The sequence below is a fragment of the Halichoeres trimaculatus genome, unplaced genomic scaffold, assembly GCF_033239565.1.
Source record: "Halichoeres trimaculatus isolate MK-OKI-2021-1 unplaced genomic scaffold, fHalTri1.1 fHalTri1_scaffold_1, whole genome shotgun sequence".
In the NCBI taxonomy this organism is placed as follows: domain Eukaryota; kingdom Metazoa; phylum Chordata; class Actinopteri; order Labriformes; family Labridae; genus Halichoeres; species Halichoeres trimaculatus.
Genome location: NW_027437179.1, coordinates 23,779,592 through 23,802,808, shown reverse-complemented (window position 1 = coordinate 23,802,808; position 23,217 = coordinate 23,779,592). Strand labels below are relative to the sequence as shown.

Genomic DNA, 23,217 nt, shown 5'->3' with positions numbered 1-23,217 from the left:
AGTGACAGACTGAAATGCAGTGAGACGGCTGTGTCATAATTCATTTGGAAACAGACACTTTTCTTTCAATGGCCACTTTGAGAGCACACTGACAGCACAGTGTGGTGCTGTAAACTACCTGCAGAGTAACATTTGCCAAAGTGAAGACCTACCTTTGACAGTATAACATGACATAAATCTGGGAGACGTTTCTTTGAAAATAAAACCTCACACATTTTAGACGTTTAATCACTCATCCAGTTTGAGCCTGTTGATGAACAGAATTAAGTGCCTGAAGAAAGAAAAATGTTATGTTAGCCCTTCTTTTGAGGAACCAGTCAGGAAACAGGAGCACATGCTGCTCATAAAGGATGTAACTGGTTTTCCGTATACAGCTTTATAAAGACCAAACACTCTCTCAAGCTGAATTTACGCTCTTGAATTCATCAGACAACTTGGTCTTTAATTTTGATATCAAACTAAAATCTTGTATGTGAAATGCAAAATTGCATTAGGGGCTTGAACAAAATTAAAAAAAGACTAACTTAAAAACAATCACCTGAATTCCTTAAATACAAAATAAATAAATAAAAATAAAAACAAATTGCAAATCTGATGAGCAAGATTAATTCAACAGACCAAACTGGATTTTTTTTTTTTTTTTTTTTTTTAATAGTTTTCCGAGCTAAATTTTTGAATGTCCATTAGTGTGTGATCTTAGTTGTAGAGTTCAGTCACTTTTTTGTGTGAAAATATTAATGTTAGATTTTTTTTTCCCATTTTATTTTACTGAGGTGATTGTTAAATGTGAAAAAATTGAGGAAATATTGTCATAACTTTCTGTTCCAGACTTGTAAATCATTTTAAGATAGTTCATAACTCCACAGAATTTAACTATGAGAAACACTGAACTGCCAAAAGTCCTTTTGGGCTTATTCCACCTTCACTTTAAGCATGAAAATCTGGATACTTTCTCTACTATTGTATTTTCTAATCTAACATTATGGAGACGCATCTTGAAAGTGATTGTCCACCATCATGGGCCATGGTATGAAATAAAGTTGTCTACACAGCTACGCCACCTGCCGTATATTAGTTGTCATTACAGCCCCTATGTTTGCATGGTAGTTGCAGTACCTGACTTTGGCCACTGGGCGGCAGCCGGCGTCGACTAGTTGTCTGCAGGCAAAGATGGCGGTGCGGAAGAAAGACGGCGGCCCGAATGTAAAATATTTCGAAGCGTCTGACACCGTTTCTCAGTTTGATAATGTCCGCGTCTGGCTGGGAAAGAATTACAAAAAGGTACTGACCGCATGTTTTGTAACCATACACACTCAGCTTACATTCAGCCAGAAATGTGGGCTCTTACCTATCAGGCAGAGGCAGTGACAAAGAGAGGAGGGAGGGTGCTGCTGAACATCCAGCTGTTTGATTCACTCGAGCCGGGATACAAAAGGATGCTGAGACAACAGCTGCACCACAAGCATCCATGAATGGCGTTATCCTCATAACGTTGTGTTAGTGTGGCTAATTTAACCAATAAGCAGCACATAGTCAGATCAGAAGATGATATATTTATAAAAAGGTTGACTTTAGCCGGCCGACCAGCTAGGTAGCTTGTTGGCTAATCGGCTAACGGTAATGCATCTCAGATCCAGATGTTGGCTCTGTGGCGCGGAGCTTATTGAAGCCATGGGCCGTCGGGGGAAAACACTGAGCGGTGTGCTGGGTAAAAACACGTTGATTTGCAACAAGAGAATCAAATTATACATAGAAAAATGTGTTTTTAAATTATAAAGCAACGAGATTCGCTTTCGATCCCCTATATCTTAAATTATAAAGCAGAGCTGTTGGAGTACCCTGAATGATAAACCAGACCTTTCTCTCCTTTTTTTGCTTTTGTGCACATATTTTCTCCCCTCTTACTGTCTCTCTCTGTTACGTCCCTCTCAGTACATCCAGGCTGAACCCCCCACCAACAAGTCTCTGTCCAGCCTGGTGGTCCAGCTGCTCCAGTTCCAGGAGGAGGTCTTTGGTCGACATGTCAGCAACCCTCCACTTACAAAGCTGCCGGTAAGCCTCTGCTTTCCACATCCACATCCAAATTCATATGTTCAAGAATTTCCCCCCATGATGCATTCTTAAGCCGTTGTGATTTGTGTCTGCAGATGAAGTGTTTCCTCGATTTTAAGTCAGGAGGGGCACTCTGCCACATCCTGGCTGCTGCCTACAAGTTCAAGAGTGACCAAGGATGGTATGACTATTTTTCTAACTGGCTTAGACTGACTGAAGATGGACTGTTTATTACATGAATGAATAGTGCTTAAATGTATGTTGGCTATGAAGCTGTTTCGTGTGTAACTCCAGTCTAATTTCCTGGTAGGCGCAGGTTTGACTTCCAGAATCCGTCGAGGATGGACCGAAATGTGGAGATGTTTATGACGATTGAGAAGTCCTTAGTGCAGGTGAGTTTGCCTCAAACCTGTTACTTTTTCCACGCTTATACACATTACCTGGACAGACATAATAAAGCTGTACATCTTCAGTCTTTGTTGTGATAGCAGTGTGTGTATTTGTTTTATTTTTCTCTCAAGAAAGCCTTTTTTTGACTACACAATCACAGCATGCTCACATTTGTGTGATAATTACAGATGTTATTTTCAAGAGATAAGACTGTGAGCTCCAGCTGAAGTCTCCTGCTGCAGCACTAGAACTTAATGTTTACAGAGAAAACACCATTATAAATGTTCAGTATTATGTCATATTTGTGAATTGTTTGAGAATCTGCAAGAGCTTTAAAGACGGAAATGATGACAGTCATTCAGTCATGTGACATAGCTACTAATTCTGCTTTGTCAGTCCAGCAGTTTAACTACAGGATCATCCAGCTCCCCTAATCTGAAAGTTTGAACTGCTACTACTTCACTTATTTAACTTAAGCTTTTATAAAATTGAAGATGTTTATTTTCACACATTTCCTTGTTGATTTGAATATCCGTTCATGAATGTCTTAATTAAATTTCTTTACACATCTGTTGCATCATTTCAGAACAACTGCCTGTCGAGACCTGTCATCTACCTGAGCTCTGACATAGAGCCCAAACTTCTTGGAAAGTTAAAAGACATTATCAAAAGACATCAGGTAGGTTTTCATTTTGTATTTTTACCGCTGTATTACAGCCAAAAGGTTTCTCTGCATGTAAGGCTCAAAAATATACTTGTGATGAAGGTTTCACTTTTATCTTCTTGTGTTTTACAAACTAGACAAGCTGTTTAAGATGTTTATTAAACTATAAATTAATGGGATTGTCTTTATCTTTATCCACAGGGCTCGGTAACTGAGGACAAGGTCTCCAGCTCCCACGTTGTTGTTCCTATTCCCAGCAGTTTGGAGGAAGGTGAGAATTTGGATGTGATATTTCAGCACAATTTGTTTTTTGTTTCAAATTTTGTTTCACTGGTTCACTTAAAATGCTTGTCTCTGTGTGCTGCAGAGGAGTGGGTGCGACCAGTGATGAAAAGAGATAAACAAGTGCTTCTCCATTGGGGATATTTCCCAGACAGGTGCTGAACTGCCTAAGATGTGTTTTTGTGGCTTCTTTTTTAATTTTTTTATAAAGTAGGGATGCACCGATCCAACTTTTTTGGTCTACTGTGGGATAAGACTGATAATGTTTTGAGTAAAAGACAAAAATGAAAACATCCGCAAGTACTGAAGTTAATATTCATTTATACTACAAGTGTTTAAACGTTTCATAGGAATTTGGTTAAAACAAAGATTCAGAACCTACAGAAATGACTATTTGATTGTAAAATTTTATACCCTGTATAAAATCAAAGTTTAGCCTTAGTGTCAAGTTTAGACCTATCCTTTCCCACTAATACCCGATCCAGTTTGAGGGACTGGATCAGTGCAGATACCAGATACCAGGATCGGATCGGTGCATCCTTACACATAAGCCGGTCTGAAATATTGTCAGAAGCTTAAATTTGGGTTTCCTCATCTGCTTTGACCTTTGACCTTGCTCCTTTCATTTTTCAGTTATGACACCTGGATCTCTGCCAGTGAGGTTGAAGCTGCTGTTGAGGATCCTCCCAGCCAAGAGAAGCCTAGAAAGGTATTTCAAATCTTGCCAAATCTTTCTGCCTCAGGTTTTCTCTTTTTTTTCCCATCAACTGCCCTTATTTTAAATTTTTGTCTTTTTTTTACTTCTAGAAAAACAAGAATATTTTCCTCTGTTTAGCATGAATTCAAAAGAACAGAAGTCACACAGTCAGAAGTCATATCTCTTTGTTTACTCTCAGCAAGGTTTCAGACAGTGTCTGTGTGCTTTATGTTTTAACTTTTCAGCCTTTCATTCTGGTATGTATGAGACTGAATTCTGTATTACTACTACTCATAATGCATTGTATGGTCTTTTCCACAGGTCCATGCCAAGTGGATTTTAGACCTGGACCAGTACAATGAATGGATGAATGAAGAGGACTACGAGGTGGGCGAGGGCTGCCCCAAAAGAAAGAGGATCTCAGCCAAGACCCTGACAGATGAGGTGACCACGCCTGATGAGCGGAGGGACAAGAAGCCAGGCAGTGCCAAGAAAAGAAAGCGCTCGCCATCACCCTCCCCGACCCCCCCACCACAGGAGAGCAAGAAGAAGAATACTAAAAAAGCGTTTGTGACCTTAATTGATCTTGAGGAGCACATCAGCTGCTGTAGATAACTGTATCAGCTTAGTATCAGCTACAGCAATGACAGTAAAATAATGTAATGCCCTTTCTTTGTGTTGCTGTGTGTGTACAGCCCAACAACCCCATACACTAAGTCCAAAAGGGGACAACGGGAGGAAGAACAGGAGGATCTGAGCAAAGACCTGGATGAGGCATCACCTATTCCAGCATCTGAAGAGGGAAACCCAGCAAAGACAAGTACGCAAGTCAACAAATGCTTATCAGCAGAATCTCAGCTCTCAGACATGAACTAAGATTAATTTAGATAACCATTACACTTAACATGTGTTATCATCTCTTTAAGGCTTTGAAGTACCTTAACGTCTCTGTTGTTTCAGATAACACAAAGAAGGACTCTGATTCAAATCCTGTCAAGGGAGGAACAGATATGGGTGAGAGACAACTGTGAAGTGTTTATTCATTATTTTATTGTGGACTGGGTTCGTTCATATAACACAGATTGTTTTTCTTTAAACTTGAGGAAAATGTCCTTGTTTCAAAATGACAATATGCTTATTTTTAATTTTAAACATTCCTTATTTTTTGTTTGATGTCCTCTTTTATTAAGTCCTCCAACTTCCCTACCTTAGTGTATATACATTAACTGTATGTTTCTTTTTGTAACAGACGAGCCAGAGGATGAGTCCATGGAAACAACAGGGAAGGTAAGGCCTCCTTTAAAAGTGCATGAAACATAATGGAAAGGACAGCATCTTAGTTGTGTGTTTGTGTCCAAACAGGAAGAGGAGGAAGGCTCTCCCAGTGTGAAGGGTGAACCTGTGAAAGGCTCAGACCTTCACGAGGACAATGTGACTGAGCAAACTCATCACATTATTATACCCAGCTATGCTGCATGGTTTGACTACAACAGGTATGTTTTTTTCTGCTTTAAACTATCATTGGAGATAAAAGCTGTGCATCAGCCATGATTGCCTGAGCTCAAATTGGTAAAGCACGATAGAGAAGCTTCCAACTTTCATGTTAAGCGGTGTAGTTTAAGGACTGAGGAGAAAAAAGCTTGAGATGACATTTTTATTGGTGCCTAAACCTTGGTGTCAGTAATCAATAATCTCCCCACTAACTCCTTATAATTTATTGACAAAATTATTTTTTTATGTCACTTATCCTTCAATGGCATCAACAATGATAGTGCAGTGCCCACACAGTATCCAACCAGCAAAATGTCAGTAATGACGCAGGTATCAGAAGAACAGTCTTGCATCTGTGGAAAATTTGTGAATCTTTTATGTGAAAGATGTTTTAAGAACTTGTGCTGTTGTACCACAAGTCGTCAATGCCTTATTCATCTTCCTCAGTGTTCATGCCATCGAGCGCAGAGCCCTGCCAGAGTTCTTCAATGGGAAGAACAAATCCAAAACCCCTGAGATGTAAGTATTTCAACAGTGCAAAACCAATTTTTGGATGCTTTCTCTGAAATACATCTTCTCTTCTCTGATCTACGTCCCTCCCTCCTTCAGTTACCTGGCATACAGAAACTTCATGATTGACACCTACCGACTGAACCCTCAAGAGTACCTGACCTCCACCGCCTGCCGCAGGAACCTGGCAGGAGACGTCTGTGCGATCATGAGGTGATCGGATGCTGAATATTTTTAGACAATCCAAAGATTTGACTCTGTCACACTGTCAGTGAATTCTTATTCAAACTTCAGTGGTAAAGCATATTCGCTATTTTTCTCTTGCTGCAGAGTCCACGCTTTCCTGGAGCAGTGGGGTCTCATCAACTACCAGGTGGACTCTGAGAGCCGACCCACACCCATGGGACCTCCACCCACTTCTCACTTCCACGTCCTGGCAGACACTCCATCCAGCCTGGTGCCGCTGCAGCCCAAGACATCCCAGGTTCCAGCGTACAAACACACATATAGACACATGCATACATTCAGAGGGTTATGTTTAACTTTGTCTTTCTGTCACTGTGTTGCTGCAGACCCCTGCTTCCCAGCAGATAATGTCTTTCCCTGACAAAGTGAAGGATAAACCAGCAGATCTGCAAAACTTTGGGCTGCGGACTGACATGTACAGCAAGAAGACTGGTTCTACAAAGGTACAACTCTTGCACAAAGCATGGCAGAGTAATTCCTCAGTTGTGTTTTATAACTGTGCATTGACAAATCATATTAACACAGCGATGTTAAATTTGCACACAGAGCAAAAGTGCTGCCAGCTCTATGAGGGAGTGGACGGAACAAGAAACACTTCTACTACTGGAGGTATAAATTATCCTTCAGGTCAACTGTTCTGATGCTGAAAATCTAGCTAGTGTATGTGAAATGAAATGAACTACAGAACTTAATGTAGCCCTTTCTTCCCTCAGGGTCTGGAGATGTACAAGGATGACTGGAATAAAGTATCAGAACATGTTGGCAGCCGTACTCAGGATGAGTGTATCCTGCACTTTCTGCGGCTGCCCATAGAAGACCCTTACCTGGAGGACCACTCCTCATCCCTGGGGCCACTGGCTTATCAGCCGATACCTTTCAGCCAAGCAGGGAACCCAGTCATGAGCACAGTGGCCTTCCTCGCCTCTGTGGTCGACCCACGTGTGGCCTCAGCTGCAGCCAAATCTGCTCTGGGTGAGAGGACGCTAGTTTGAAAGTATACCCATACAGAATATACTTCTAAACACAGAGTGCAGTGTGACTATGAGCCACTAGCTAGCTACGCAAAAATACTGAGGGGAATCAAAGTCTGCAGCTACATAATACAACCATTTTCTCAGTGGGGATGTGTCTTTATTTTACCGTTTTAGCATTATTCTGTTCTGGTGAAGTATATGAGACAAGTTGGAAACATAATTAAAATCAAACTTTCTCTCCTCAGAGGAGTTCTCTCGTATGAAGGAGGAGGTTCCTGCTGCACTTGTTGAGGCTCATGTGCGGCGGGTGGAGGAGGCAGCGAGGGTCAGCGGTCGACAGGATCCGCTGTATGGACTGGAGGGGAGTGGGATAGCAGGTACTGGGCTGGAAGAGGGAGAAAGACCAGGTAAGACACAAACACACACTTGTATCACAAAGTATTGTAGAAACTGCGTGTTTAAATTCAAGAGAAAAAGTGTATGTGGAAGGAGAACTTAAAAAAATAAATGAAAGCCACTCTTCCATTTTGTAGATGAAAGTAGTGATGAAAGCAAGAGTGACAGCCAATCAAGCGAAGACAAAAGGGACACCAAGGTATGACGCATTGGACCTAGTACAACACTATTCATGTTTCCTACAGCAAGGCTTACTGTGCTCTGTTTGTGTTCCTACAGGACAGCAAAGAGGGAGCACCTGAAGAAGAGGAAAAGCAGGCAGAAAATGGAAAGAAGGAAGAAGAAAGAGGAAGAGAACAGGAGGGAGAAAGGGAGCCAGACAAAGCAGAATCTGAGATGGGTATGAAAATATATGTCAGTGTGATACAGAAGATAAATTTTGTTTGTAATTGTAAAAAAAGCACATGTTTTCCCTCAGGTGATGGGGAGAAAGAGAAAGATGGAAAAGAGGGTGCAGAGGAGGGACAAAGAGAAGCAGAGAGTGAAGGAGAAAGGAAGGCTAAGGTAGAACGTGATGTGGGAGAGGGGAACCTAGCCACAGCTGCAGCGTCTGCACTTGCTGCCGCGGCAGTAAAAGCTAAGGTAGAGTTTGTTGCTGTGATCTTTCCTGTGCTATTTCCTTTCCTTCAAACTTTCTCACTTCTTAAGTTTATTCCTCATTTTCTGTGCAGCATCTGGCTGCGGTTGAAGAGCGGAAGATCAAATCTCTTGTTGCTCTGCTGGTGGAGACCCAAATGAAGAAGCTGGAGATTAAGCTGCGACACTTTGAAGAACTGGAAACTATCATGGACAGAGAGAGGGAGGCGGTGAGTAATGACTTCTGGGATTTGTAGCATCACAACTAAGAAATCAGTGATGTCACAACACAAAACCTTTTACATTTGATGTCTGTGCCTGCGCGTGTGTGTGTGTGTGTAGTTGGAGTACCAGCGACAGCAGCTGCTGGCTGACCGTCAGTCCTTCCACATGGAGCAGCTGAAATATGCGGAGATGAGGGCCCGCCAGCAGCACTTCCAGCAGATCCAGCACCAGCAGCACAGTCAGGGGGGTCCTCATTCCAATCAGGCCCCCTTGGTCCAGCCACCCCAGGGTCCAAGTCAGCAAGCTCCCAGCACACCAGCGCCACAACCAGCCCCCAGCCCTGCTCCTCCAACCTCTTCTGCCGCACCTCCTGAGTCCCAGCCGGCCCAGGGTGCTCACACCTCCCCACCCTGTCCTCCAGGCCAGACCCCAGCTGCTCACTCCAGCTCCAGCTCCAGCTCCAGCTCTGCTCCTGGACTACACGGTGAGTTCCACATTTAAGTCCAAAGCAGTGGCTTTAAAAAGTTTTCATGCTGTGGTTACACCAGATTTTTTGTTGAATTTCCTTTTTTTACTGCCTGTTTTACTAAAACAATTGTTTTATCATTGGACTTTAAGTTCTTTAGACTGAAAAAATATCAAAACCGTGGCCAATCAGACCAAGGGGCACCTGAAACTGAAATGTGGCTTATGTGTAATCCCTGGTTTCCTAGTGTATTTGAAATATGCACAGTGTGGCATTTTATATATAATCAGGTGCTAAGCTTAAGATAATTGATGTGTACAGGTAGATTGCTAATCATATTTCCCAACTTTGCTGAAAATAGCGATGCGTGGATCGATACTTAAACAACTCATACCAGATCTGTATTCTCTTAAATCGATATTGATACTTTTGATACTTCAGTCATTTGAGGTAATGTAAGTCATTGACAGGAACACAGTGGAAAGTAACTAAACTATTGAGATCTTGTCTAAATGATATGCAGTTGGTGGGAACTACTTTTTCTTTCACCTGGTTGAGTGCGTAATGTATGAGCACAGCAGCACCTTCCTCAGCCCCTCAGTTTCAGCCTGTAGATGCAATGGCAGAGTGTAAATAGAGTCATGTGTGGAACTATTTCATCGCCACAAACAGCCAAGATGCAGTTTGTGATGTTAGTGGAAAAACGGTGAGGAGTTGTGGCAACACAACAAACCTTGAGAAACACCTCAGGTTAAACCTCAACACGGAATATGAGGCATTTATGGCGAGGCAGAGAGAAGAGGAGAGCACAGTGTCAGGTGCTGCTACTAGGGCAAGATAGATGTCTCTGGTGGAGTCCTACAGTGCAGGCAGACACAACCCAGTTAAAAAGGGTGTGGTTTAGCAGTTATAGATTATTACTGGCCAGAGAGGGAAAATCTTTGCTCTATAATTCAGTAAATAATCAGGAAAAATGGTCAAATTATTTTGTGTCAAAGTGATAACTAGACAGGAAATTATTTGTCAGCAGCCTTTATATGATTTTTAAAAAATGTATTTAAAACATATTTCCCTTTTATTTTCGTCCCCTCGTTCAGCCTGTCTGTTAGTTAATATCAGAAATAGTCTAATCAATGAATAGTAGTTTGGCAGGATGGAATCAATAGTAATTTTTAAGTGTAAACACATTATTAAATGCATAAATCCCATGAACTTGAAATCCCATGTTCCTGATGCTAACTTTTTTGATGTATTTTAACTCTTTGTTCAGTTGATATTAATTTAAACATTTGTCTCCTCCTCCCTTTTTAACTGGCCACAGAGCCCAACGCCCCCCTCCCTGGGGAAACACTCCACCCCTCAGTCCCGCCTCCACAGTGAGAACAGAGTGAATCGCCTGAGGATCTAAAATGACTCTGACCACCCTGAATCCTGCCTGTATCATCAGAAATGAAGAAGTCATACATTGAAGGAAAAGAACACATTTTACATGTTCAGCTCTTTTTGTGTTTTTAAGACAATTTGATGTGGGAAAGAAAAGTAACACATCCTCCATGTGAAACCTCCCCAACTTTGACTATTGGGAATAAGCAAAACAAAGAAGCCCCTTCAAATTGGATATGACTATGAAGAAAACGTACTTGAATCAGAAGCCATTCATTCTGCGTGGTCAGTTGGATGGTAACATCTCACTGATTTGAAGCTGGTCCCCAGAGACCTGGTGAGCTTAAGAGGGTCTTTAAACCATGCTGGCACTTATGAAAAAGAAGAAGAGAAAAGACTCATCTCTTACTTTCAGTGTTTTGGAAAATGTTGCATTCATTTCCTGCAATTGTTTGTCACAGCTTGTGAAGTCTTTGCTTTATGATCTCTCCTCCCCTTTGTACTGTAGGTACTGATGATGAAAATGTGTCCAAAAAATGCACTTTTAACCTCGGTCTCATTGAAAGACTCGAAGCATCCATGAAATCAAACTTTAGCACTTATATCATGTTTTATCTTGTCTTAAATACTTTTCCATACTGAAGGTTTTGGAAACTTGATTGGGAATATTAGTTTTTCCTCCTTATTGTATAACATGGACAAACGGTCACTCTACAGGGTCAGGCCTGAAGGTCACATGTCTAAAACTAACTTTCTTCTCCGGAGAAGTGTGCATTAAAAGTGTTAAAATCAAAATCCAGTTAAAACTAAGAGAAAAGCTGGCTGATTGCAGGTAAAAAAGATGTACTGTAAACTGTAGTTTCTGTTACAAACAGATCTTTTGTTGCCCTTTAATGATTATATTTAATAATACTGACCGCATGAGACCATCCTGAGGATGTCTCTTTGACTGTATCTCCCCATTTCAACAGCACTTAGAGGAAAACATGAAGAGTTTCCTGTTTTGCAGAACCAGATGAATTTAAAGAATCCAGGCTGTAGTTTTATGAAGAATGTAGTTTTGTTCAAAAGGAGCAAATGAGAAAAAAAAAAAGGTCAGAGATTATTATTCTACCAGCGACCATGAACAGTTTGTGTTGTATTCAATATCTGTGTTTACTGCTAAACCAAAATGTTTTTATAATCATGTTTATCTCACATTTATTAGTGAGTTTTATTACAGTTGCTTGGGAAATTCAGAGGATTTGTGTCAAAGCAGCTTGTTTTTCATTGGTGCATTTCAAGTTACACACAGCTGAAATGTCAAAAAACAAGAGAGCTCGCACCTTAAACAGCTGACAATGGATGATTTGTGTCCTTATATCGGCAACAGTATCCTCATTTTTTATCCTATCAATTTTGTATTTTACTGCCTCTTTTCCCATCTTCTTTATTTGATATGTCAACATTGTGACTGTGTATTATTACCTTTGTAGTCTATATTTACCCCCTCCGCTGGTGAGTATGATGCAGGCAGGTCAGCTGGACCTGCCTGAGGTGTGACTGAGCATGTATGTGGACGCATGCCATTCAGATCTGTAAACATTGTTACCGTTCAGTTTTATTTCAGTGCCATTTGCTGTTTGTTGCAAAGTTTGAAGAATTAAAAAAAAACTGCTTTGTTCTGCACACGGTACATCACGTCGGTGTCATGAAATATAATCCAGTCAGATGATGAAACTTTTAACGTCCGTCAAGCCAGTATTGCAAAGCTCACCATGGCTGTGAGAAGAAATGGACTTCTTTTATCTGTGTTATTACTACATTGTGTGGATTTTGTGGTATGAAATAAGTGTGCGTTCAGTCTCTGTATGTTTTTCACTATGCTGGAGGTAGCAGCAGTTACATTATACAGTAGAAGTCAGAAGTCAGTTTTCCTCAGTAAATCATCACTTCAGTGCTGACAGACACTCTGGCAGTTTGTATTAAAAACGGCGAGGCAAAGAGGTTTGGGTTTTATTTACAACATGATCGGGAAAAAATAAAGATTTGAAGAGGAGTGAATTGTGTGAAATTTATTTATTTTCTATAACAGCAATTTTATAGACATGTAACAGAGGCAGAGCCAGACTTCTTGGTGGGGTTGGCTGGTCATGATACATTTCTATCCTGGTACATTTGTAGCAGTTGCGTTAGCAGCTGTACAGTAAATCGCTTGGACCCTTTTCAAGAGGTTTTCAGCTTAAAGAATAATCAAATAGACAAAGTAACTCCAATTGTTGATTATCTTATTGGTTACTTAGTGTCATTAACAGACACAAATGTCAGTTTTAGTATTTTCATTAATAAGTGTTACAACCTTTTTGTTGCTTCCTCTTCAACCACCTCTTTTACCTTTTCTCAACACAGCAGAGAACAGAGTAATTCAATGGATTTATCTTTGGATTTACATGACAACAAATCCGAAAAAACTAATTTAATCATGACTGAATGCTACTTGGCTTCTTCAGTGACTGAGTTTTACTTTTTTAAATGACAGTAAACTAAAAACACAGTCATGACTTCATGACTGCTGGATTAAGCTGCAATATTTACAACCTGTAATACCTGGCTTTCAATCTGAATGACTCCAAGGACCAACTTGCCACCACTGGGATAGTATCAGAAGCGTTATGGAGGAAAAGGTAGCTGATATCCAGAGTGTGTGTACGTGGAGCAATGACTGTTTACCTTTTGTGCATCCACAATGCCCCACCTTAATGTGAAACTGTACTCTGGACAAAACCATTGTGAGATCAATACAAAAGACCAAAGGTGTAGTGACAGCAGTATGTGACATCTGATCACAACAGAGCCTCAAACAGCCCCACCTCTAACTCTAAAGTGGATTTTAGCACTTTTTAGCTGACCCAAGACATTACAGATTTGAAAAGAAAAAGACCCACAGCCTAAAACACACTTTGAGAACAAGGACATTTATTTAACACTTTTAAATGTTAGATTTCACATTATTTTATTCACCTGAACAAAAACAGAATCAAATGACAACAAGACTGAAAAAAAATGAATCACATGAAATCATAAGATGAGTGTAAAACTGTGCCTGTGAGATGTAATACTGTTGGGAGAATGAGATGCAAGGATTAATTCACATTAGACAGAAAAGGCACTTGAAAAAATGCAACAGATGTAAAAAATAACAAACACACAGGACTTGGAGGAGGAGGTAGGATGAGTGGATGGAGGAAAACCTCAAGACAAAACAGAACAGTTAGGATTCAAATCAAAGCTAAAGATGTGTGAATGTGACACCCTCAACCGCTCATCACCATCCGGACGAGTTCTGTCATGAAGACACAGAAACACAGCATCAGCAGTTAGTTTGAAAACACCTGCTAGCCCTGGCACTAAAGACATCAAAACTTGTGAAATGTAAAATAATAAATCTTATCTTAAAATTTAAACAAGAAAGAACACATAGTTTAAATATGTCCCCTTAAGTCTTTTTTTCTCTCCATATATTGTATCTCTTATTCTCAAGGGCAATTTTAGACGCATGTAAGCGCGGACTACCAGAAACCTGCAAACTCTGAGAAATCTGTATCACAAAATTGCTGTGCTTGATGATGACACAATCTGACCCTTACTGTTTAGATTGGTTTGAATTTTTTGGGGGGTGCATTTTAAAGTTTATGCCACAATACAGTCTACATTATAAAAATATATATATGTATGTATATTTTTTAGCTTTACCTTCATAGTTGATGTAGCCATTAGCATCTTCATGCCCTGCTAGAAGAGTCTCAACCTCCTCCTCTGTCATTTTCTCACCTTAAACACAGAAATAACTACTGTTGTGTGTCTGAAGCATCAAACAAATTAAGTGGCAGAAAATTTACTTTAGATTTGAAAAACAACAGAACAGACAGGCAAGTGTGCTCACAAATTGATGGAAAATGACAGATCTGTGTGTTTGACAGGTTTGCTTTGACATACCTAGTGTAGTAAGCACATGGCGCAGCTCTGCTCCCATTACAGTACCGTTGCCCTCCTTGTCAAAGACACGCAGACCCTCTACTATGTCCTCAAAGGAACCCTGATCCCTGTTCTTCGCGATGGCCTGAAACATGGGCAGGAACTGTTCAAAGTCCAGCATCTTGTAGTTCATCTCTGAAGGGGAAATAAATGCATCAAACAAAGTCGCTCAGAGGTTTAAACTGATGTGACAATCAGTAAGCCTACATTTTATTTGTCACCACTAATAAAAAACACAGGGGTCATACTAGGAAGTGGGACTGGGGGGTTTCAAGGTAACCTCAGGGTTAACAGCAAGAAGTTCACTTCATATCAGGGCAGGTCACCATGGTAACTAACGATGGGCACCTAACCTGCCTTGAAACAACTTTTGTTGTAGAAAATAGATCAGTTTGCAGAAAAGACCACTTCATGACCAATTGGTTTGCTTCATGGCAGAGCTGAGCGAGCTGTTAAAGAGAGGTGAGGAGGGAGAGGGGCTGGCAGGACACTTTGTCTACTTTGTGTACGGTTGTAGATATGTAATTTGAAAATCAAAAGTTAAAGTTCCTATGTGCTTCCCCAACATTATGCTTCACCAGAGACTATAACATGTGAAGTGTGAAGTTGTTTTACTAATCAGATGCAATATTTCTCATCTCCTTTTCTTTGAATTGGATTCTTCATGATTTTCTTTTTATCATCCCCATTGTATTCTGTTTGATTCTATCAGAGCTGCAGCTGAAACATAGCTTTCTGATTTTCTATTTGTTTACATAAGTCTATTAACTTCTTCATATTTTCCAAAATCATAGTTTGCTCTCTAAGTTTGTAAAATGCGTGTCAATAATTGATCATATGTTGCTTACGCTTTCCCATTCTTTTGAATGCATTCAGTCTTACTCTGATGGTTAACCCATCAGGCTGATAACCAATGACCTTTCAGTCAGATGTCTTGGTTAAGTTAAGCCGTTCAGTTAAAGACATTTCGTTAAGTTTGATCTGTTTCTATGTTTTACGCAATAGTGAAGATGCTAATTACACACTTCAGCTTGTCTGTTACAATCTAACTGTTGTAACTGATGCTTCACACATGGAGTGAGTCCCACATGACAGGCATGGCAGACAGTAGAATATCAAACAACAACAACAACAGCAACATTAAAATAAGTAAGCTTTCCCTAATTTCCAACCCCTGACCCTTGATAGGCTTTCAACAGATTAAATAAAAATAGAAGGGCATCAAGATACTCTGGTTGTGTTCAAATTGCTTGTTAGAGTAAACCCAGGAAAATATAAAAAGCTGTTGTGGGGCACATACTAACAAATTTGCAATGCAGAAATGTGTATGCACAACAAAAAAAACAAATATTAGACAAAACTGTGATACCTAAGCAGTTTAAAGCAGATTAATAATTTTAGTTGAGCAAAGTTCTGGCACACACCTTCTAACTTGGGGTTTCCCAGGACTTTAAGCACCTCAGCATTGATCGGGTTCTGACCGAGGGCTCGCATGACATCACCACATTGGCTGTAGGTAATCTTTCCCTCGCCTGTCCGGTCAAACAAGAGGAAAGCCTCCTTGAATTCTGGCATGGAGACAAACAAGCAGAGCTTGTCAACCCATTTTGAGACACAAAAAATGAATTCTCAAATCAAAAAGTTCTGTGCAGCAGAACAGCTGATTTCACTACCAAATCTGCAAGAAGAGTAGATCACAGTTACACTTGTAGTCAACAAATCAGTTGATACCAGGGACTTACAACACCAGAAGATACATTTTAATGGTGACATTTGAGAGCACACTGTCATCACTCCTGAACACAGTGGTTATCTGAGCTACTGCAGCCTATTTAATTTAGTTCTTTCTTACTATACAGTGCACACATGCACATTTTAAAATCAAATAGTGATTGCTTACTACCATGATATTACAGAGATAACATGAAAGTCAAATTAACAAGCATACTTAGATACAAAAGCTTATTTCACTGTTTACTGGGTTTCTATCAACCCCTGATCTCCAAAACTCCCAATCCCCTGCAGCTAATCTAGAAAGAATCAGTGAGAGTGGGTGGGGGTTGTTAGGGGAATAACTTTACCTAAAACACAAAAACAAGTGTTACTGTGACCAACAACATTGCTGACCACAAAGTAGCTTTTGTTCCACAGAAGTGTCTGTGACTAATTTAAAGAATTCCACTCACTAACATATAAGGAAAAAAGTAGGGCAACACCCTCATTTCTCACTGCACTGCACAACACAACCGGTTAGGATTACAAATGCCAACATGCAACATACTCAAAGTGCATATTTGGGTTTGGATATGCAAACACGCCAAAAAGCAACATTTGAATATGTAATGTAGCACCAGTGCTGGGAGGCAGTGAAAATTAACTAAACAAGTAGACAATGATTTTAATACTATTCCAAGCGTGGAGTAACCTAAAAGATCCAGCGGCTCTCAGTGTCCAAGAGGGGCTTTTGCGTATACATAACATGGTAAAACACAACCTTAACGCCTAGAGGAGTCCCCTCTGCTTATTAGATGTGAACTTACCCATGATCTGGTCCTCTGTGAAGTCAGACTGGTTGAGGCAGGCAGGGTTAAAAGCACAGGGAATAACAGTTTGGTTAGATGCCGCAGACGAACAACACGCAGGCATTAGTGTGATTAATCCTCCATTAGAGCTAACGTAGTTAGTAAAAAAGCATGGTGGCTAAAGGCTTTAACGCTGAAGCTAGCTGTTAGAATGAGCGAAGCAGGCCAGCAGGGATACTCAGCTAGCTCCCCGTTAACTGGGTTAGATGATTTCGAAGCCTTCGAAAGTAGAGTAAGGTATTATACTTCGTTTTAATTCAGATGTACTGAAGGTACATTTTCAGACAGATTACATAGTATCATTACTTACCATGTCTGCGACAGGTTGTCGGGTGACTAACAGGAGAGGGTATCTTCCCTAAACTAGGAGGATGACACTAGCTACCAGCTCCACCACCAGGCTCCGTTACATCACTGATGATGCTGACGTAGCAGTAACATTAGCCAATCACAGGCCTCCATTTCACTGATGCGTTTCAGGCATTTTTGTAAGGGGAAGGTACTGCCTCGGGGCACCACCAAACCTCTCATCGACTTACACCTCCCCCTCTTTTTACATAACACAAATAACTACTTATAATCTCGGTATTTATTAGTATAATGATGAGTAATGTATTAGGCTCCGTTAAAACCTCAGAAAAAAACACGTAAATACGGGCATTTGTTGGTTTAGAGTGACTGTATTGAAGTCTTTTGTTGAGATAAAACGACTTCACGATGAGAATATACTCTTTTAATATATATATATATATATATATATATATATATATATATATATATATATATATATATATATATATATATATATAACAAAGAATATTCAAGTTTAGTGAAACAGCACCCAAGTGTTGATGATCTGCCAAATTTGTAGGGCGCCTTGACTCACCACTACCCACCACAATAAGCAAAAACAAATTATATACTTAACTGCATGTTATGGGAGTTCAGCAAATCTATAGGAAGATATGCTCACTGTAAATGCCAGTGTATTTAAAGCTGACTGAGTCATTATTTTACTTAACAGTGGAGAAAGGATAGGAATCAACAAATATTACTAATTTCAACTCATTTTCAAAGAAGTTAAATCATTGATTAACGGTAGTGTTTTGTATTGCAAGACATTTTTTGCCATATTGCAAAGTCTTCTCTGTCCTGACGGTTATTTATGTGTACTCTTTTCTTTAAACAAGTTTAAAATAAACAATTTAACTTCGATTCAACCAAGTGGCAACCTCTGGTCTAAGAAAAAGAGATAATGCGGAAGCGCTAAAATCGACTGTTTTTCAAGTGCCTGCTAGAGTACTGGAAGTCACATACACACCAAGCCTAAAAAAATAAGTTTTTACAGCAGAAATAAACCTATTTACAGCCTGGTTAAAAAAATCCCTCGTGTCTGAATTGCTAATTTCACTATGCACACACTGTACATGGGAGAATTTTTTTCTAACTCAGCAAGCTCGCCCAGTCAAAGGCACAGCTCGGCTCAGGTGAGTCATATATAGTCCTATAGCAGTACTCGAAGCCCCAGTAACTTCCAATATAGCTGCAATAGCCGATTTGCTTCAAAATACTGTTTCAGAAATAGACGGGTGACGTTGAGGAGACTACACCCACTAATCATACAGTCTATTTTATACAGTCTATAGATTCAGCACCTCTCAAACAAGTGTCAGCAAGACTGGTTACATACACCTGCATGCAAAACATTTAAAAAACAGTTTAAAGTGTTGCAATATTCGCTCTCTATTTAAAGGTCATCTTGTTCTGGGTGGTTCTACTCAGCCCAAAGCGATGTTCAAAAGAACAAAATATCAAAAAGTGAGTGTCCTGTGCAAAAGAAGGGATAACCACACTTTACTGTTCATAATTTAATCAGGTCTCAGTGCCAGCGTGACTACATATGCCATTTCAAATTCATGATGTGATTGTTTTACTGTATGTCCCACCACAACTTGGTAGTTAGATTTCATATTTATATAAAATAAAAACCCACATGGATTTCCTCTACATTGACAATTTCCCCCCTTTAATTTGCATCTTCCCCTGTTTTCTCACCACACTGAAATCGAACAAAGTCCAGCACTCGAGCCTGTTGGCCCCTGAGGAACTGTGCTACTGTGCTGCTGGGATCGCCTAGGAAGGTCTGAGGCAGCAGTCGGGTCTCACTTTCCCCACACGGCAAGTCGTCCATGTTCCCCAGGGACTCAGGAGCTTCTCCTACAATGTGCTGCCCCAGTTTACGCCCCAGAGTATCCAGCTCTCCTTCTTTTCCACCCTGAAAAACAACCAAAGCGCCATATCGACCCATGGCCACTTCACTTTGGCTGCTTCCACCACCATGTACGTATGAGCCAACGTCCCACTCAGCTGGGACTCTCAGGGTCACTGCCCTCTTTATCGACATGTTTTCACCAAGACGGCCTGAAAACAAAGACGAAGGCTAGTTTTAAGTAAATAACAATGGAAAAGGCTAATATCAGATGACATACCTAATTATACTGAGTGTGATTCTTTGTTTTTTAAAGCTGACATGTAGACTTAGAGCCTTTATTAGAATGTAAAGCTTGAGACTTTACTTTGGACTATTCATTGTTTAACCAGGTAGATGTGTAAGAAAGTCAGTCACTTTCGACATGTAGGGAAGCTTATGTTGAGGAACACAATTCATTAACATTCTGGGCTATTATAAGCTCTCCTTATTGTATTTCGGGTTTATGAATAAAAAACTGAATAGTATTGAAAACAGTACAGAAGTTGAAAAGAGCAAATAAAAGTTATTTTTAGTGAGTTTTATGGCTTTAGAAGTATTGCCCAAAACATTGATGCATGTCTGTACTTGTTAAATTCATGTCAAATATTGAGCAGTGTCTCTTCAGAGACAAACTGACCTATTGTTAGAGCCACACGGTCAGCAAGTGAAGTTTCTTCATCTGCACTAAGTTTGCAAATCTCATCACCAGTGAGAACACTCTGAAAACAAATATTGGAACAGAATGAAGGAAAGAGAGATGACATATTAGGACATCATACATGGAAAAAAACATTGCTTAAGTTAGGTGGAGTCATTACTTACACCAAAAGTATACACAAATTTTAACATTTAGCTCACAAAAAAGCTCCAAAATAGTTGTTCACTAATATAGGATCTCGTAAAGGTTACTAATGTTCAGTATTTGTCAGCAATAATACTTTCTTTATAAGGAAAGATGTGCAACACCCCGAGTGATCGTTCACATGAGAGATAAAAGCAAGGTGGTCAGTGATAGGGATCTACTCCCATTAAGTTCAAATGCCCAATTTTATTGAGGGTTAAATTTGCGAGTCAAGCACATCCAAGAATTCATCATGTAGTACACCAATAAATATGGTCACTTTTTTTGTAGTTGAATGGCCACCAAAGCTTAAACTTTGCAACTGATTGTTCACAACAAAGCAGATCCCATGTCTGCAATAGTTTTGATTATCTGTAAAGCTTCTTTCAAGCAGACATTTAGATTCTCATAGCAGAGGTAATAAAAGTAGAGGAATTATTTTACTGCTATGATTGTTATGAATCAGCTTTTATTGACATTTCAGAGTCTCTTAACTTTAACAGACAAATATGATCAAGATATCTTTTTTCATTTCCACCAACAAAAGGATTGCCATATTGTGTAGACAGGCACTTTTTAAACTGTTAGGCACAATAATGAAGTACTGAGTCACATTTGTATAATTTTGCAGCAATCAGAAAAAGAGCCTGAGTGCAACTCCTCCCGTAAACGTGGACCCTTACCTTCACATATCCGGCATTACTTTGAGTTTTATTTAGGTGATGAGCCAAGGTGGAGAATGCTACATCCTTCACCAACTGTTGGAATTTCTCATTACGGGCAACAAAGTCAGTCTCACAGTTGACCTGCATCATACAGGAAAGACAGAGACAAAACATAATGACAAATTCTTCCAAACTGATTAACTAAGTTTCCTTTTTCTTTTGTACTGCTGAGCTTTACCTCCACCATCACTGCAGCCTTCTCTCTTATGAAGAGCCCAATAAGACCCTCTTTGGCTTTGCGACCCTCCAGCTTGTTTGCTTTGCTCCAGCCCTCTTTCTGGGCCTGCTCATGTAGCCATGCCTCCGCCTGAGAGATTCCCACACAGAAACATTAAGTAACTATATTGATCACATACTCATCCAGTACTGTTTAACAACATAAAAACAGGTGGAGAAAAGTGCAAGAGAGGGGTTTTACCTGTTTCATGTCATTATCAAACTTCTCCAGTGCTTTTTTGCAGCTGATGAAGGTGTAACCGGTTGATTTTCGCAGCTTCATTAAAAGGGCTTTCTCAGCAGCCAGGAGTGTACAACCAGTGTGCAAAGACTGCACATGTTGACAGATGCTGACCTGAATAAGACACATAACAGTGTTATACGGAGTGTGTAGAAAGATTAACTTCTGAAATCCCAATGACTTTACTCTGAGGCCTGACTCTCTCTTCAACACAACCCCGTATATCATATCAAATGCTTATTTGTGAGTAAACTATTAGATGTATAATTGAAAATAAACAGATAGGTTTATAGTGGAAGATACTCGGTGGGAAAATTATCAATGCAAGGTTACAAGACAAAACCAGAGAAGGGGAGCATAATGTTAGCTGACAAACAAACTCGTGTCAACTCGGTGTCAGGAAAACAATGAAAACATAAATATGCTTAAATTTTTAATTGTACTTACCTTTGCGACGTCTCTGGTAATAGTCTTAAATAAAAAAGTGAACGACATTCTTACAGCCTTTCGAAGTGAGTTTCCTCCGGTTTCCTTATGAAAGCTTGAAATGTCATTGAAAACCACGCTGTGTAAGGAAGCCTAGAAGGGCCAAAAACGTCTAAGTAAGGTACCACCATTCAGCGCCCCCCACTGGATTGGAGTACAGCTGCTTTTGTAAAGCAACGTCCAGCCATCCCATCATCCGGGTCATTATCACTAAACAGTGCCAGTGCCATCGGTGTACCCGTAAGAATCACTCAGCCTCGTAATGTAGCAAAATAATAAAATCCTGAGGTCTTATTATTAGTGACCAAACATTTGTTCACATATCATGATAAGTATTTTAAAGTGTGTTTCCTTGATTTTATACATATTTTTCATTAGATTAACTGAAAATCGATATGTCCCACACACTGCTCTGTATTGGTACTATTTGTATTACTATTGCATTGCTTTTAGATATGTCGTTACCTGGGCAAATTTTCACTAGGTATGTTTTAATTCTCAAAATACTGCTTTTATTCTTCTCAGGCATTACCAATGACAAGATATTTAATCTTTAAAATAATAAAAGGGTTAAGTTTATGGATCCTGCCATTGTGTCTTCTTCTTCTTCTTCTTCTTCTTCTTCTTCTGTTTTTTTTTTTTTTTTTTTTTTTTTTTTTTTTTAATATTGTCCTCCTTACATTTCTCTTTTATTTCCCTTGAGTGTTGCAACCCTATTTTGAAGTGCTATGCAAACATATATTATTAATGTTATTAATGTTATTATTATTATTATTATTATTATTATTATTATTATTATTATTATTATTATTATTAGAAGTAGTAGTAGTAGTAGTAGTAGTAGTAGTAGTAGTAGTAGTAGTATTACTACCAAGTTGGTTGTTTGCCCATCCTCTTACTAATGCAATAGAACAGAAATCACTAATGAAGTTTTGAGGAGTTAAAACACTGAAAATGACAAATGAAATAGATTTTGTTTAGAGTTTTTATTGTAAATACACAGCTAGAAATTTCCTGAAAAAAAATATATATAAAAGGAAACTAAGAATACAATAATGGTGCCCCAATATCCCATTCTGTTAACTTGGTGTACTAAAGGAGCCTAAATAGCCAACTGTGGGCACAAAAATCCAAAAGCTTGGACTCATCTGTACAGTTGAAACAATGTTAGTTTTTCAGTATCTGCTGTTTTCGTTCTATTTTTGAGTGCTCCAAGATATTTAGTAACGATGATTACCTTTTCTGTGTTTGCTCAGGTCTGTTTAAATACAATTTGGAGCCTCAGAAGAAGCGTTTTGTTTGCAATGCTTAAACAGTCAACATGCATCTCTACTGCATGCTATTGACAGTGAGAGCATGTGAGCCCAGCAGAAACAAGTACATTGAGGCAGGTGAGCTATTCTGTCTTATCTTGTATGGGCTCTGTGAAATACGGCACCTGGTCACTTT

At 39.6% G+C, this 23,217-nt stretch overlaps 3 protein-coding genes across 5 annotated transcripts; 1 reads left to right on the top strand and 2 right to left on the bottom strand.

Annotated features, from left to right (window-relative positions):
* The first annotated feature begins 1,124 nt into the window (after positions 1-1,124).
* On the top strand, positions 1,125-12,445 carry smarcc2 (SWI/SNF related BAF chromatin remodeling complex subunit C2). Of its 3 annotated transcripts, none has more exons than XM_074671800.1 (26): positions 1,125-1,281; positions 1,933-2,052; positions 2,148-2,233; positions 2,369-2,444; positions 3,029-3,121; positions 3,308-3,377; positions 3,474-3,543; positions 4,022-4,097; positions 4,407-4,651; positions 4,781-4,905; positions 5,046-5,099; positions 5,335-5,372; positions 5,448-5,578; positions 6,024-6,095; positions 6,186-6,299; positions 6,417-6,570; positions 6,659-6,775; positions 6,879-6,941; positions 7,046-7,304; positions 7,552-7,713; positions 7,840-7,901; positions 7,982-8,102; positions 8,181-8,344; positions 8,434-8,568; positions 8,681-9,047; positions 10,351-12,445. In XM_074671800.1, exons 1-26 carry the CDS (start codon positions 1,171-1,173, stop codon positions 10,407-10,409), a joined length of 3,144 nt encoding a protein of 1,047 aa, XP_074527901.1. In that variant the 5' UTR covers positions 1,125-1,170; the 3' UTR covers positions 10,410-12,445. The 3 variants fall into 3 exon arrangements, with proteins under 3 accessions (XP_074527901.1, XP_074527910.1, XP_074527893.1); XM_074671809.1 differs by having other exon boundaries at positions 2,363-2,444; positions 7,552-7,683; XM_074671792.1 differs by having other exon boundaries at positions 2,363-2,444.
* A 905-nt stretch (positions 12,446-13,350) lies between these two features.
* Positions 13,351-17,447, bottom strand: myl6 (myosin, light chain 6, alkali, smooth muscle and non-muscle). Its single transcript, XM_074670855.1, has 6 exons — positions 17,319-17,447; positions 16,967-16,994; positions 15,851-15,994; positions 14,388-14,561; positions 14,145-14,222; positions 13,351-13,734 (listed from the first exon to the last, which is right to left on the bottom strand). The coding sequence occupies exons 1-6, from the start codon at positions 17,319-17,321 to the stop codon at positions 13,706-13,708; spliced, it is 456 nt and encodes a 151-aa protein (XP_074526956.1). The 5' UTR covers positions 17,322-17,447; the 3' UTR covers positions 13,351-13,705.
* A 1,415-nt stretch (positions 17,448-18,862) lies between these two features.
* tsfm (Ts translation elongation factor, mitochondrial) lies at positions 18,863-21,881 on the bottom strand. Its single transcript, XM_074670844.1, has 6 exons — positions 21,730-21,881; positions 21,244-21,396; positions 21,004-21,132; positions 20,784-20,906; positions 19,897-19,978; positions 18,863-19,429 (listed from the first exon to the last, which is right to left on the bottom strand). The coding sequence occupies exons 1-6, from the start codon at positions 21,775-21,777 to the stop codon at positions 19,035-19,037; spliced, it is 930 nt and encodes a 309-aa protein (XP_074526945.1). The 5' UTR covers positions 21,778-21,881; the 3' UTR covers positions 18,863-19,034.
* Positions 21,882-23,217: the final 1,336 nt, after the last annotated feature.

Bases quoted from the DNA above. Each gene is read 5' to 3' on its own strand.
- smarcc2 (XM_074671792.1), top strand. From the start codon at position 1,171: ATGGCGGTGCGGAAGAAAGACGGCGGCCCGAATGTAAAATATTTCGAA. The intron at 8,569-8,680 runs GTGAGTAATGAC...GTGTGTGTGTAG, and splicing joins TGGACAGAGAGAGGGAGGCG to TTGGAGTACCAGCGACAGCA. The intron at 9,048-10,350 runs GTGAGTTCCACA...AACTGGCCACAG, and splicing joins CTCTGCTCCTGGACTACACG to AGCCCAACGCCCCCCTCCCT.
- myl6 (XM_074670855.1), bottom strand. The intron at 14,562-15,850 runs GTGTGTGCCAGA...TTTCCCCTTCAG, and splicing joins GGGAAACCCCAAGTTAGAAG to AGATGAACTACAAGATGCTG. The intron at 13,735-14,144 runs GTAAAGCTAAAA...TCTTCATGACAG, and splicing joins TGGCTACATCAACTATGAAG to AACTCGTCCGGATGGTGATG.
- tsfm (XM_074670844.1), bottom strand. From the start codon at position 21,777: ATGTCGTTCACTTTTTTATTTAAGACTATTACCAGAGACGTCGCAAAG. The intron at 21,133-21,243 runs GTAAAACCCCTC...GGAATCTCTCAG, and splicing joins TTGATAATGACATGAAACAG to GCGGAGGCATGGCTACATGA. The intron at 20,907-21,003 runs GTAAAGCTCAGC...TGTATGATGCAG, and splicing joins AGGCTGCAGTGATGGTGGAG to GTCAACTGTGAGACTGACTT.